Raw genomic sequence first — 16,402 nt, 5'->3', positions numbered from 1 at the left:
TGGAGAAAACCCACAAAGACATGGAGAACATGCAAACTGCTCAGTAGGGCTCTAACCAAGGTGGGATTTGAAAGGTGCAAACCACCATATTCCAATCAGGTATGCTGCAACAATATGCTTTTATTATTGATTCCACACCAGACCTTTTTTTATATCTAGATGTGGACATTTATAACCAGGATAGAGAAGTAGGAGGTGGATCCGATATCCAAATCTGTCCAATAAGCCAAAAAGCAGGTCAGCCGACTGCCAGAAGAAGGAGTGTTATTCTGGCAGGAGGTACTGCCAGAAGAAGAGTATTCTAAAGGTTCTTGAAGACAGAAAGATGGACGCTCATTCCGAGCAACCCTCGACCACAACAGTCTGGACTGTGATGGCTTGTGTGCAGGGATGGGACAACAAGATGCCATTCCTTCAAGGAACACAGAGGCCATGAAGAAGTGTGCGTTCGTAAATGATTAAGTAGCTGCTCCTGCTGTCTTGAGGCAAAAGAGATGTTTCAGTGAAGTGTTCTCTGTTAAAGCCCAACTGATATGGATTAAGGAGAGTGTTCATGAGAGGAATCCTGTGAATCCTTATGCCCCCTTGGTAAGAAGAGAAGTGAGGAAACCATTTGTTAATTGTCAATTTGACCTTGGTTAGGGAAAAGCTTTCTGGGCAAGTGTTACCTGGGCCCATTTAAAAGATGTATAGAAGTTGTCATGCGTGATTGCTGGTACAATGGTGGGAGATATAGCTTGAAGAGTTTGGTGAGAATGGGGTCCAGTGCACATGTGTAGCCTTGCTTGTCAGCTAGAGGGCAGAGTGAGAGAGGTGGTGATGGTTGTCTCGGAGTGGTTCAGAAGTTTGTCCACTGATGACTGGTAGCTATTCAATGGAATATCTGAGAGCTCAGTGTCCGGTGGAGGGCTGATTGATGTTTTAAAGAAAGAAACTTATTTCCCCTTTAAAAAATAGTTTTTTTTAGCTACCCTGGTTTTGCCAGTGCAAGAAGCAGTTTATTTGCTACTGATTCAGGATGCAGACATAAAATCATGTTTCTTCAAAGACGTTTTGACAGCTTTTTTTGTAATTAATTATTGACTCGTGTTATACAAGATTCAAATGTTGTTTTAATTTAGGCTGTGAGTCAGTTTGCCCGAGAGATAAAGACTGAGTGAGAGAGATCGTTTAAAAAAAAACAAAGCTTAGCACCTGTACAGCTGCACCTGTCGAGCTGGTTGGATTGGATGAATGTTAAGGCTGGGGGGTTTGGAGGGAGGGGTCAACAGCACTGTGACACGGGGAAGGAAGGAAACAGACTGTAGAGAATGAGAGTGACTGTCAACACTGACGTCTCGTGTTTTTGTCTTTACCTCCTGACTGAAATAATCACTACTGCGAAATCTCTTCAGTCCTCTCAACAGGTAAGACGTGTTTAACTACACTAAACTTATCAGGAAGCTGTGTGTTTCATGTTATCTTTTACCATTTAATGCTAAAGTGCCTGTTGCACACTGATATCCCCATCTATGGTGCTGTGAATAGTGTACCAGAGTGTGAAAAGCCCTTTAATGGCTCACTCTTGACTATGTAACTGCTTATTACGACACAGGCGTTCGTCTGTGGACAGACTGTGTCAGTCAATATGATAGTCATAACAACTGTGCTAGATTAATTCACAAAACTTGTATAGTAGAGATCAAAATGGAGGAAGATGAGTGGTTCAAGCTTTGAGTACTAATAACATCCCACAAAGCAAAACTGTTTCGGCCCAGATTTTGTCTACATCTAACATCTGACCCAGATACTACGTGGTACTTGATTGGTCCTCTCTTGTTCGCCAGACCTGGGCCACAAGTAAGCCAAAGCAATACAGCATGTCAACTCTTATCTATGTGCTATTTGGGCCGTATTCATGATTAATTACATTGGGTACACATCCAGATTACATCTTGCCAAGAGCACCATGTGTTTGCCTCAAAAATGCCCACATTAGTTTTGGGATATTTTGGCAACATTTTATATTTTACAAGTGGGCTATTTTAGGCTCACGTCCATTTTGTCCGGGCCACAAACGGACCAGAAGTGCCTGAAATAGACCACCTCTGTATGTTATCTGGGGGGGTAGTAGTGATTACTGTGCACTCATGGGTTATCATGTCAACATGACCCTGTAAATTCCCGAACCACACATTAAACATGAAAACAAAGAGAAACATATTTAAGTAGCATCAAGCTGCAGCAATAAGGTGACTCACCTCCCTCATGATTTGAACTTGTAAACATTGTTCACTCACATCTCAGAATTGTTACAATGACATCACATTTTTTTTACATTTAAACTTAAAACTGTGACAATTGTCAAAAATATTGGTGATACAAATTGCACATCATCCCCATGTATGGTCAGCTAATTTGGTGAAGTTTGATCTTGAAAGATGTGATTTCTATAAAAAGAGTCTGTAATTTTAACAATTCTGGAGAATTAGTTTTGAACATTTTGAAAAATACCAAGTGATTAATTATTGGATCGACCATAGTTTGTCATTCACCACCAAGACAATGTACTGAAAAAATGTGCAGGAGCATTGTCTGTCAGCATTATCTCTACATAATGTTGATTTTGGGAGAATTGCATGAATGGGCTCAGACTACAGAGAAGGCAACTTGAGCAGATGCTGATGAATTCAGGAAATACAATTATTAAAATAATTTTCTCTTAGTATGTAAGATAATTGTGAAAATGTAAAATAAACAGCAAGGCCCTGAGCTCAATGAATGTAAATTTGGATGTCTTAGAAGTCTGTGGAATTTGCCAACCACCTGGTCAGAGCTTCTCTCATTTTCCCAGCAGGAACAGGAAGTAAAGTTTTGAAAGAAAGAACAATGAGAACAAAAGGAAAAGGGCTCCTGCAGTTAACTGACTGCTGACCCATGTTACAAACTCAGGAGCAGCAGATAACATAATAATTTGGTATTTGGAGCTATCACATACCAACATCAACCGTCATGAAGACTTTCATGTCAATACTCTTTTAGAGAAGTGTTGATTCAACTTTGGGATCATTTTGGAGGCTGCAGTTTGTAGTGCTGGTGACTTATGTTGTGTATACAGAAAGATGTTTATTATAGCCACACGATATACATCATATATATATATATATATGTATATATATATATATATATATATAAATGATATAGAAGTTTATAAATAAGGTAGCGTAAATGACAAAAAACCCTCTTATAAACAAGTTCAACACAAACATGAACGTTCATGGAGGAGGATCTATTGCAGGACTGTTGGATTAGACCTTTGATAAAATGACAAAAGTGGTAAATGTATCAATTAATATCGATGAAATCTACAATTTATTATGTGTAAAAATTAATCGGGTCTTAATCCTCTCTCTACTCACTGTACCCTTCTCTGTTCTATCAGAAACAATCAATAAACACTGTCTCATTTATTTTCTATTCCAGCTATGAACACCATGCTCAGGTCATTTGCTCCCGACTTTAGCTATGGCAGCAGTGAATGGAAAACTGGCTCGACCTGTTTTGCAGTTGTGTGTGCGTGTGTGCATGTGCGTGCGTGTGCGTGTGCCTGTGCGTTTGTGTGTGTGTGTGTGTGTGTGTGTGTGTGTGTGTGTGTGTGTGTGTGTGTGTGTGTGTGTGTGTGTGTGTGTGTTGTTTAATGCCAGGTGGGGACCGATTAGCTCAGGGCTGTCCTATTGTGATCGTGTCAGGTCCCATCAATGGGGGTCCACACAGAGATTTGATCACACTCACATTTGCTCTGGGATGCATGTGATCTCATTCTTTCACCTGTGTGAACCTGGCGTGAACGTGAATGTGTCCTGTGCCACATTGAAAGACTGCCAACTCAGTTGACGTCCTCTCATCCACTACAGTCTCATTATGATCCAGAGATATTTTCACACTTTTCTGTCAAACTTTTCCTTGTGAACAGAAATGATTATGTGGATAGAGAGTGGGGAGGTGAGATTTAATCACAAGATGTGAATTGAGATGTGTGAACACAAGTTTTAATGCATGCCTCAGAGTCACTAAATAACATAACATAGCATGTGTGTGGACTGTGGGAGAAAACTGGAGAGGACACAAACAACGCAACAGTGGGATTGTTACCTTGAAATCATGATGAAACAAATCTTATGGATATCTCACAAACTACAAAGACTGAAATTTAGTGGACAGCTTCCCAATGTTTCAATGTGTTACGCTGATATCTGGTAACAATAGTGTCCCAAAATTAGATAACTAATATTGCAAAATGGGATGGCTAATATCTTGGCAACCATGGTATAATTTATAGTGTCGATATATTCAGTGGGTGATTTTTTATTCTACATACTTTTGAGTCTCTAATCCTTCATCATTCATATGAGCTTCACCAAACCACGTGCGTTCCATGTTTATATGACCCAAAACTGTTTTGTTTTTCACCCCTTTCTCTACAAGACTCACACACTTTTGAGGATGTGGTAAAATCATTTGCTCTTACTCCTGCTTCAAGCAACTGCAATCCAAACTCTCAAGTGCACAGACTGAGAACATTTAGGTGCTTCACCCCACAAGTCACAGTCTCCCGTTCACAAACACACTTACACAATACAGTACTTAGGTCCTCTCTGTCACTTGCACTTCCCACTCAAACACGAATGGCACAACCATCAGGGGCAAGTTGGACTTCAGGATCTTGCGCTGCAGACTGGACGATGTGGGAATCAAACCTTGACTTCCAATTAGTGAGCGACCCACAAAATTGCATTTCTTCACCCTTTGTTCTGAGTTTGCCTTTGCAGATAGTGGACAAAAGAAAAAATACAGAGATGGACACTGTTATAATTTTGTGTTTAATTTAATTAAACATGCAATTTCTGCAGCTGCCAGCATCAGTGACTACAAGTAGTGTGCTGCTGACAATAACACCCCATTTTCTACAGGAAATGTACATTCTAGTTCCTTCTGTCTTTATTTGAATTTTTTAATGTGTGAGAGATATTACAGACAGACTGAATTTGTTCCTTTCATGCACATGGTATCCTGTATATTTCATATATATATATATTTCTGATCCTGAACACTGCCCATAGTTTTGAAATATGTAGAATTTTTTATGATCGACCGACTAACATTTGATGGTGTGGTCAAATCAAATTAACATTGAATAATTCAATTTTCCTTTAGTGTACAGAATGAGACCATGAATAAGACTGTTGAGTTGCAGGCATTTGGAGATGGACAAGAAGATGCCACAATAAAAATTCAAATTAAATATGAATTGCTACCACTCCCAGATTGTGATGACCTGGATTATGGTTCCACTTTTAAAATATAATGCAGGGTTTATTAACTTACAAACAGATTGTTAATGAGGTACTAATTTGTTAATGAGGAATACATAAAATCAATGATATCGTAATTAAGCAAGGGCTTAACAAGGTGCGACATCATCTGCCCTTAACCCCCCAACAAGACAGAGGACAAACTACCAAAGAAAAATATCTAAGTAGAAACATCAGAGAGAGCCATAACTGAGGGACAGAAGTGGAGGAGTTGTCAAGAATGTTGTATATCTAAGCAATCTATTTGTAATCATAATCCACGATCAGCGGCCACATCTCAAAAACTGTCTTGACGCGTACAACTAAATGACTAAAGGTATTTAAAGTGGCTAATGGGGAAATGTTTCACATAGTCAAACTTTAAGAACGTTGCTCTTATTACATCTGTTCAGTGTGATACAAGCTGGACTTCTGCATGAAAAAGGAAAAAACGTTTTGCAACGAGACATCTGTGGAATCAATTTGCTAAATATGTCATAAAATGGGTGGCTGTGGCCGAGGGGGTAGAGTGGTCGTCCTCCAACCTGACGGTCGGCAGTTCGATCCCCAGTCTGAACCATCTGCATGCCTGCATGCAGATCTGAACCATCTTGCCCAAGTGTCCTTGGGCAAGATGCTGAACCCCGAATAGCCCCCCATAGAATAACAAGGTGCACTGTATGAATGTGTGTGTGAATGGGTGAATGTAAAACTGAACTGTAAAGCGCTTTGAGTGGTCATTAAGGCTAGAAAAGTGCTATACAAATACAAAACCATTTACCATTTAACATAAAATAAGGCAACAGCAACAGTTGCTACAGCCTCACACAAATGCACCTGTTGTTGTGAAACGAGTTTAGCACACACAGTGGTTATCTAGTGTCACCATGACTCAGCAACAGACGGATTGCACCAACCATCTTCCTCCACCTCAGGGGGGCTAAAAACTGTTTCTTATAGGTGTTGCCAACATTTTTGAGAAGAGAATTCCTGTAAGGTTTCAGTCTTGCTAAATAGAAAGATACCTATTCTCCTGTTAAAGGATAAGGTTGGCATGGTAACCCTGCTGAGTCGAAAAATTCCAACCAAGCCTGTATTCCCACATCTTACGAAACCACTCATTTGTATTGTTTCAGTGCCTCTGTGTGTGTGTGTGCGTGCGCACCCGCATATGTGTGACTGCATGAGGTACACACATACAGACTCACAGGAGTACTGTGTTACTTACAGCACTGCAGAGTGGTTTCATGGATCTTGTTAGAGGCAGTATTAGCTTTAGGGTTCAGGTTTGGCCTAAAGTTCAAAGTAAATATTAGGAATATGTTCTAAAGACGGCCCTGGGTTTAAAGGATTGGTAAAAAATTCATCTTCACCAGTCGTCTCCAGTTTTTCGAGCTAGCTTGTTAGCATGTACTGTCGAAGTGATAAAGCAACAATGTTTAGCAGCTCTAAGGCGCGAGGACATCTCTGAACTCCAAACAACTGAGGCATGAAACTTCTCAGTGAGACTTCTACACACCAAATGTACTCTTTATCGTGTGGATCACAGCTCTGTGCCTAATCATCATGTCATCTATACAGAGTTATGAAACAGACAAAATATCTGTCCTCAGACTCATGACACTATATATAAAGATAAAGTCAAGTTTGTAGATCTATTAAATGCTAAGACAATTCATGTTAATCTCGTCTTGTTTTGCTGGATAACACTACCTTGTGAGGTGGAAAAAGTAGAACCCAAATCTCCCTTCAACATTCTTCTTCTAAAATTAGCATATTACAAAAATCAATAGGCCTCAAAACTATCTATCTTAATGGTTGTATATAACCTGCATCTCTTATTTCCTACAATATCCAGTGTAGCAGCGGGTGGTTATGGAGCTGCCTGCAGCATTCCTGTCTGAAGACCAGTTCACCTGCTCCATCTGTCTGGAGGTGTTCAATAATCCGGTATCAACACCATGTGGTCACAGCTTCTGCCAGGCATGCATCTCCTTTTACTGGGCAGGAGTGGCATCGGTGCGAGGAGCTGCAAAGATCTACCAGTGTCCACTCTGTAAGGAGTCCTTCCGCAAGCGCCCGGAGCTTCAGATCAACCGAACCCTGAAGGAAATCACTGAACGATTCAAGGAGATTGCCAATTCTGGAATGGATGAAAGAGGCAGAGAAGGACTGGAGGACACCAACTCTCATCCTAACCATCATCATCTCCCGGCCACAAGGTCAGGAGAGATGCCAGAGGGCATCATTGCTGAGATGATGACCCGTTTCCAACAGCTGCCGACCCATCCCAGTGACCTTCACGACCAGAGCCCCAACAGAGTCAGCTCTCACATGGCCACCAGGGCTCAGAGCACAGAGCAGCTTGACTCACCTCCACCCTATTCATCTCTCCGCAGGTACAGAAAATGTCAGTTTAATTTCATTCATTTTTTTTGTGGTTGGTTTCATTTTTGGCAAAGTTCTTTTATTTCGATGATACCACATATACTCACACATAGAATTACTTCCAACGGTTTTAATTCAGAGTAGAGCTGCAGGTGATCATTTCCTTGATCAATTACTCTGTAGATTATTCTCTCAATCAATTATTTAGTTTAGGATTATTAAATAAAAGCAGTTTTCAAGTTTCGGCCTAATACCGTACACACATTTGTCTAAGATCATGAAATGGTAGAGACATACATGACATCTTCTGTATTTAAAGAAAAAGTGCATTTCTTAGATATGTGGGTCATTCAAAACGAGGGCTCAATTATTACAGCACTCTATCGGAAAGGACACTAACAAAAACATTCTGTTGCTGGCTACAAGTTTGGCTCTTAGGAAGATACTGTAGCGTCCTCGCTTACAGAGGACAAGGAACTTCTTCGTCGTTTAACAACTTTTATTTACATTTACACGAACATGTGCACTTCTCGCTTCACTCCGCTTCACTTCACTTCACTTCTTCATTGACTCCCGATCCCCAACAAAACCAGCCAATAAGAGACTGTCTTCCCCAAAAAACCCCATCCTATTGGTCAAAACAATCACATGTCCCACCCCCGACCTCTTCACTGACCCCAGGATATCAGAACACTCCTTAAACACAGTGTTTTACTGCACAACGTCAAAACCGCACATAAACATAAACCCAGTCCGTTACAGTACGATCTGATTTACTTTAAATGCCTGCTAAAAAACTAAAGAAATTCTCAGTTATGAAACAATAAGAAATCCAGTCAACTCAGACACGTTTGCACCCTCTTCCCGATGGCAACTACTGCTGTGGAAGTTGCACAATAACATCATGAAAACTCATCACTTTTACAAGCCACATACAGGCAAGGCAATTTCCATTCAATGACGTTATCGCTTGTGAATCCTCACACACACAAAATAAAGCCCAATAAGCATTTTCATGATGCTCATCTTGACAATTCCTCATTGTGTTTCTGTGGCATTGAACTGGTCTCCCTACCACCTAGAGGAGGGACAAACTGCTCAAACAGCATGAGTGTAATTGGATTTATAATCCCAAACACTGGCTGCAAAAGGGACAGAATGACAAACTACCTCTTAACCCTTTTCTGTGATCCTGTACATGTTGGTGCATCCTCAGTATATGTATTTTTTTAATTAAATGCATCTACGCAGTTTCCCCTGTAAAATAAACCTGAAAAAGTTCTAGGACTGTCATTGGATGGTTGACTTGTGGCCCCTCCCTATTAAGCATTCTTTAGTTTTTGGGCTAATAGCTTTTAAAAACTTCGTATTTTGTCCATCCAGCAGTTCCAAACCTATACATAGTTCTTTCACTATCATTTCAAAGAAATTATCAAATTGATTCGATCAGCTGGAATCAGTCATTTCTGGCATTTCTTTTTTGAAATTATATGTTATTACTATATAAAGATATATTCATAGATATAAATATATATATTGCCAGCTCTTCCCCCAAATCTTAAACGTGCACCGTAATGGCTTACATTTACTTTCATGTACTAAAAGGTGTGTTCAGTTTACTAATTCAATATGGCTGTATTTAACCGTTATGACAGGTACACTCTGAGTGGTCCAATTGATTCCTCGCCCAGTCTGCCTCTGTGTCCCCTCCACCTGAGAGCTCTCGAGTTCTTCTGTCGCACTGACAACGTGTGTGTGTGCAACATGTGTGCAGAGGCAGCAGAGCACAGAGGACACACAATCCGCCCCGCCAAGAGGGAGTGGCACATCAAGAAGGTTTGTGTTTGTGTGTGTGTGTGTGTGTGTGATCATATGTCAATTCTATACCCAGCAGATATAAGGGTTGGGGAGGTGTACATATCGATTGTGCAGCATAAGAGCTATTAAAATTTGTGCTCTTGTGTAATATAAAATCAGAAAATTGTTTCATGTAAATCACTGGTTCCCAACCTTCTTAGACACCCACCAAAATAACCATACAATAGACTTGACTAGACTATTATCCCAGAAGGTGGCTGAATCAAACAGAGGATATGGAGCTTGAGCTACATGGACACATATGTCAGTGTTTCCTGTGCTGCTCTAAACTGACCTGCAGTAGCTGTCGCTTAACAACTATTTTGTACCAATCATATCTATATATAATGTTTCCAATATTTTTTTTACTTTATTGGATTTCTAGAAATCATCTCAGGATGCCAGCTTGTTGGTATCTTGTGACCCCCTAAGGGAGATCTATGACCCCTACCATTGATTTAAAATATTTACTGTGCTGTCAATCTTACACTTTCTTTCATGCCATGGAGATTATAATTTGTAAAAGCATGTGTGGGATTTAGAGACGACTTCACGGTCAGGATCAGGCTTGTGGTTGTTACTAGTTATGACATAATAAGGTTGTGTTCTCCATCTTCTCCAGGCACAGTTAGGAGTTGAAGAGGGGGAGCTGAAGGATCTGATCTGCGAGAGAGAGAGGAAGCTGGAGGAAGTACAGAGCTCCTTACGAGAGATGCATGTGAGTTTCAGTAGCTCAGTAGCTCAGTCCACAGACACAGACTAACCAGACTGACTGCCCTGACAACTAATAAACGACTCACTATATGCGACACATTTAAAAGTTAGAGGAGTCTACAGGTTATCCTGATCCAGACTGCTTTTAAGTGACGAGAGCAACATTTACTGCGAGGCTGACGTGTTGCATTTAAGATTATATTTTTGGCATCCCTTTTGTTTCTATTAACTTTTTAAACAAAGCTCCCACTCACTTGCTTGTGAGGGCAGTTGATTCCTAGTCTTCTGATAACAGTTCACTTAAATCCCAACTCTTTGTCAGTACCATATGATCCAGCCTGCATCCCACTTTGTTCAGGAGTGCATAGATCTTTTCTAACTTGACAAACGTCCAGTCCATGCCTCTAAACACAATATGAACATACAGTATATACACTTACTGATTGTCTGCTCCTCAGGCTGCTGCTGAGAGAGAGACCGATGGGGCTGTGTGTGTGTTCTCCAAAGTTATCTCCTGTGTGGAGCGCTGCCAAGCTGAAGTCCTGGAGGTACATAACATGTACAGGATGGATGAAGATATCTTTTTTCTGTTACCATTGTAGTGAAAGTCAGTGGAGTATGAATTTAGCAGTGATGTCAAACTTGTTCCCGTTAACCTCAGGTGATAGAGATGAGTCATCGAGCGGCCGAGCACAGAGCTCAAAGTGTGGTGCGAGAGCTAGAGGAGGAGATCGCTGAGCTGAAGAGGAGGAGCACAGCACTGAGCCAGCTAGCTATATCTGAAGACTACGTCGACTTTCTAACGGTATGGACTAATGGTTGAACAAATATTCAACAAATAAAGAAAACATGAATACGTGAGAAATTGATTTCACTAGAACTTCCACTAATGATTCCACTTTGGGCTTCTGGGCGACTGTTTGACAAAGGAACTAGTCATTGGCACATCACACACACACCACACACTGGACTGAACCCAACCTCCATTCAGGACAGAACAGTAGAACAGGTTCAAATACCTCGGACTCAGTATTGATAAAAAACTCGTCTTTGATCAGTGCGTCACTTCCGTCCATAACCGATCACAGCAAAGACTACATATCATCTGTAAACTCAGAGCACTGTCCTTCGCCCCCCACCTCCTCTTGCTACTCTACAAAAGAATAGTCCAACCCATCCTGCTGTACTGCCCCACCACTTTCTACAACATGATCTCTGTCACCAACAAAAACAAACTCACCGGCATAATACACACACCACCTCTCAAATCACAGACCTGAACGACAGAGCCATCACACGCCTGGAACTTCTTAAAGTCTGTTCACGTGGTCTGTTCTTTTTCCTCTCTGCAGACCTTCACTGGCCTTTCCACCCCCACTCCAGCTAAGGACTGGTCCAGTGTCTCTGTGTCGTCTGAGCTGACCTCAGGTCTGATTCTACGGAACCTCAGTCTAACGATGGAGCACTTTCAGGAAGAGATGCGCAAACTGCCAGAAGTCTTCATTCAGACCCAGAGAGAAACTGGTTAGTTGAGTTAAGATGCTGATGTTAAAGGAAACATTCTACAATTTAAAAACACCTATGATTTTAAGACCCAAAGCCAAACATGAATATTCTACCAAAGAACCAAATTTGCATCATTACTTGATTTCTATTACTGTCACACAGGACTTTATTCTAAATTTTTAATGAAGGAGCAATAATATGTCTCTGATGATCACATGTTCACTAATAAAGGCTGATAATGCACATGATCAAAAAAGTCTCTTCTTTTCTCTTATTAACAGGCCAGCGATCGTCTTTGGACCAATCTGTACCCAGACCAAATCCAAGTAGGATTGTTGTTATGAACTTGTTGATTAGCATCTGTTAGGAATATTGTTTATGTCAAGTGTTTTTGATCCTGTTAAAGTGAATGAACCAACAAACATTGCAAACATATTAATATGATATGTTAATATTAGAGTATAAATATATAATCTTTTCTCCACAGAGATAAGGAGGGTTCAGGAATATGCAGGTAAGAGTTTAAAAACATGTTTGCTCTGTTATTTGACATTTTCAAATGATTTTTTGTTTGTTTTTATACTTAAGTCTTACTTTGACTAATTCCACCATCCATTAGTTTCAACACCAACCATCCCTCTTTCTCCATCTGTAAGCTGACATCACTTTAGACCAAAACACAGCCCATCCACGTCTCATCATCTCAGTAGATGGAAAGCAGGTGCACTGTGGTGACCGCCATCAGCCGGTTCTGGACTATCCTGAGCGCTTCGACCGGGTGGTGTGTTTGCTGGCCCGCCAGGGCTTCAGCTCAGGACGACATTACTGGGAGGTGGGTGGGACACATTTTACAATCACTATTCTTCAAGAAAAACACAGGCTTGTGGCATTTTACGTGATGTGTGAACAACCTGAGCTCAAACTGACTGATAAACAAACTGATTAAAATCTCTGATACTGTATTTGTATTTCAGCCAGTCAAAGTGTTTGGTAACTGCCTGGAATGCAATGAAATGATGCAATTTAAATTTGCTAAATGATTGTCAGGTATTATTATTGTAGTTTCAGTCATTGGGAGACAATTCCATCCCCGGTGCAGACCGCACTCTGGAGACTCATTCACTCATTGCAATGAACTGACACTGCCCTCTTCCAGGTGGAGGTTGGAGGAAAGACAGACTGGGACCTGGGAGTGGCAAGCCGGTCTGTCAATCGGAAGGGCAAAATCACCGTAAGCCCCGCCCATGGTTATTGGTTCCTCAGCCTGCGGGATCGGGCAGACTATGCCTTTCGAACGGAACCCTCAACCAACCTCACTGTCAACCTCAGACCTTCACGGATTGGAATCTATGTGGACTGTGACAAGGGACTGGTGTCCTTCTACAATGTGGAGGCCAGAGTGCTCATCTATACCTTCACAGATAGTTTTCCTGACACCATCCACCCATTCTTCAGCCCCTGTACTAACAAGTCAGGAAGAAATGAGGGTCCACTAATCATTCGCCCTGTTGCAATGACAGAATGAAATAAGTCGACATTTTAAGGAAATCTTTACAAATGAGGAATTATTTAACAGACAAACACCTGGAACACAATCCAAGCTTCACCTAATTCCTTCATGGCAATAGAGCAATGAACAGACTGTTGATGTTGATAAGGGCTTTCCTCATTTTGGGCCAATGTGAACTCTCAAGACTGAAGTCAGCAGTGGTCAATATCACTGAAACAAAGAAAGACTAAACTGTCTGTGATTCAAATTACCCACCTAAAATGCCTGAACTTAGGTTCAAAGCACAGCATATGTTGGCATGTTAACAGGGATGTGCTGTGAGAAATGTATACTAATGTAGCTGAGGATAATTCATCAAATATGCCATAAAGTGTTTTCAGCCCTCTTCAGGCTTCCATTGAGCATCGTGCTACATTTCTGGCTGAGCTGGTTTAAAGTATGCACTTCATTTAAAAGTCATAAAAACAATTTATTGATTAGACCTGACACATGTGAATGTGTGTCGTCCTCCCTTGTTAATGAAATTATGTCACATGCATAAAAGTAGAAGTTCAAGGCTCTGGGAAACCTCATGAGTCAAACGTAGTGAAAAAAACGATAATTAACCTTTTTTGCAGGTTGAAGTTACCAGTCAGTTGTTTTTACGGAAGCCTCCTTTATAAAGGCAATCTATGGGGGGGAGTTGCTGCTGTTGCTTGTTGCTTGTTGCAGTACTGCCTGTTGTATATGTCCATTGCTGATAATCCTATGTGTTAATTTGCTGTTTGTATAACATTTAACATGTTCCAATACTAAAAGTGTCAGTTATTGGTAATTTAACCAGATTAATTCAATTCTTAAATTATCTTTCTCTACTAAAGGTACTATGTCGATTTGTTTCTCTGCTGCTGAGCCTGGTTTCTTGCTGGAAGTAACTGGTAAATAGTTTTGTAGATACCAGTGGGTGCTGGTGATGGTCACTGCTTCAGCTGTTGTTTAGTTTATTAGACAAGAGGTTATATCTTCAGCACTACTTCTTGAAGCAGCTGCTAAAGACAGTAGAAGCAAAGAATTGATTGAAATACAAGCAAAACACCAGGCTGATGTTATTGCTGACAGCCCTTGGTGAGTAAAATGATCAAGTTTGCTGCTAATCTCTTTCTGCTAAATCTTTTCAGGTGCTTGATGTCTAACTTACTTCTCAGGAGTCGCTATGCTGCTGTACCTTGAATACAATAAATGTTATTTTAAAACATTAACTTAAACTTTAACGGGATATCATTCGCTGTTCACGTTGTCAGAATATTGAAGGAAAATCTAGTAGATTTCATTTACAGAATGATTGTCTTGTGAAAGACTTTTTAAGAGTGGAATTCTTGAAAAACATGTACTTCATCAGATCATAATGCCTGATGTGTGTAAATAAATAAATAAAAAAAACATTGGAGGTGTTTATGTTGGATGCTTCATTTTACATATGAATCAATTAAATGGCTTCAAACTGCATGTTTGCATTGTTACACTTTGAGATTCTGGTAATTCATTACCAAGGTAAAGATCTTCTCAGCCTCTTAGCTGCCAGCTGGTGATCAGTTTGAATGCTGAACTACAGTGCCTTGCATAAGTATTCACCCCCTTTGGACTTTTCTACATTTTGTCATGGTATAACCACAGATTAAAATTTATTTCATCGTGAGTTTATGTAATGGACCAACACAAAATAGTGCATCATTTGGAAGTGGGGGGAAATATTACATGGATTTCACAATTATTTACAAATAAAAATCTGAAAAGTGTTGAGTGCATATGTATTCACCCCCTTTACTGTGAAACCCCTAACAAAGATCTGGTGCGACCAATTGCATTCACAAGTCACATTTGCAAGTCACATAATTAGTAAATAGGGTCCACCTGTCTGCAATTTAATCTCAGTATAAATACACCTGTTCTGTGACGGACTCAGAGTTTGTTGGAGATCATTACTGAACAAACAGCATCATGAAGACCAAGGAGCTCACCAAACAGGTCAGGGATAAAGTTGTGGAGAAATATGAAGCAGGGTTAGGTTATAAAAAAATATCCAGAGCTTTGAACATCTCTCTGAGCACCATAAAATCCATCATAAGAAAATGGAAAGAATATGGCACAACCGCAAACCTACCAAGAGGAGGCCGTCCACCCAAACTGAAGAGTCGGACAAGGAGAAAATTAATCAGAGAAGCAACCAGGAGGCCCATGGTTACTCTGGAGGAGTTGCAGAGATCCACAGCTGAGGTGGGAGAATCTGTCCACAGGACAACTTTTAGTCGTCTACTCCACAAATCTGGCCTTTATGGAAGAGTGGCAAGAAGAAAGCCATTGTTGAAAGGGATCCATACAAAATCCCGTTTGGAGTTTGCCAGAAGCCATGTGGGAGACACAGCAAACATGTGGAAGAAGGTGCTCTGGTCAGATGAGACCAAAATTGAACTTTTTGGCCTCAATGCAAAACGCTATGTGTGGCGAAAACCCAACACTGCCCATCACCCTGAGCACACCATCCAAACAGTGAAACATGGTGGTGGTAGCATCATGCTGTGGGGATGCTTCTCTTCAGCAGGTACAGGGAAACTGGTCAGAATAGAGGGAAAGATGGATGGAGCCAAATACAGGGAAATCCTTGAAGAAAATCTGATGCAGTCTGCAAAAGACTTGAGACTGGGGCGGAGGTTCATCTTCCAGCAGGACAATGACCCTAAACATACAGCCAGAGCTACAAAGGAATGGTTTGGATTAAAGAATGTTAATGTCTTAAAATGGCCCAGTCAAAGCCCAGACCTCAATCCAATAGAGAATCTATGGCAAGACTTGAAGATTGCGGTTCACAGACGGTCTCCATCCAATCTGACTGAGCTTCATCTTTTTTGCCAAGAAGAATGGACAAACCTTTCCATCTCTAGATGTGCAAAGCTGGTAGAGACATACCCCAAAAGACTTGCAGCTGTAATTGCAGCAAAAGGGGGTTCTACCAAGTATTGACACAGGGGGGTGAATACTTATGCACCCAACAGATGTCAACTTTTTTGTTCTCATTATTGTCTGTGTCACAATAAAATTTATTTTGCACCTCCAAAGTACT

At 40.7% G+C, this 16,402-nt stretch overlaps 1 protein-coding gene across 1 annotated transcript; it reads left to right on the top strand.

The window, feature by feature from the left end:
• Positions 1-1,249: 1,249 nt before the first annotated feature.
• LOC128437244 (E3 ubiquitin-protein ligase TRIM39) lies at positions 1,250-14,737 on the top strand. The gene is made up of 11 exons (XM_053419310.1): positions 1,250-1,406; positions 7,189-7,729; positions 9,374-9,554; positions 10,198-10,293; positions 10,748-10,837; positions 10,951-11,094; positions 11,642-11,813; positions 12,077-12,121; positions 12,283-12,309; positions 12,452-12,627; positions 12,952-14,737. The coding sequence occupies exons 2-11, from the start codon at positions 7,206-7,208 to the stop codon at positions 13,318-13,320; spliced, it is 1,824 nt and encodes a 607-aa protein (XP_053275285.1). The 5' UTR covers positions 1,250-1,406; positions 7,189-7,205; the 3' UTR covers positions 13,321-14,737.
• Positions 14,738-16,402: the final 1,665 nt, after the last annotated feature.

This window comes from Pleuronectes platessa, chromosome 3 (assembly GCF_947347685.1).
Source record: "Pleuronectes platessa chromosome 3, fPlePla1.1, whole genome shotgun sequence".
Taxonomy (NCBI): Eukaryota; Metazoa; Chordata; class Actinopteri; order Pleuronectiformes; family Pleuronectidae; genus Pleuronectes; species Pleuronectes platessa.
This window is presented reverse-complemented; position numbering and strand designations above follow the sequence as displayed.

Bases quoted from the DNA above. Each gene is read 5' to 3' on its own strand.
- LOC128437244 (XM_053419310.1), top strand. From the start codon at position 7,206: ATGGAGCTGCCTGCAGCATTCCTGTCTGAAGACCAGTTCACCTGCTCC. The intron at 7,730-9,373 runs GTACAGAAAATG...CCGTTATGACAG, and splicing joins CCCTATTCATCTCTCCGCAG to GTACACTCTGAGTGGTCCAA. The intron at 12,310-12,451 runs GTAAGAGTTTAA...TCCATCTGTAAG, and splicing joins GAGGGTTCAGGAATATGCAG to CTGACATCACTTTAGACCAA.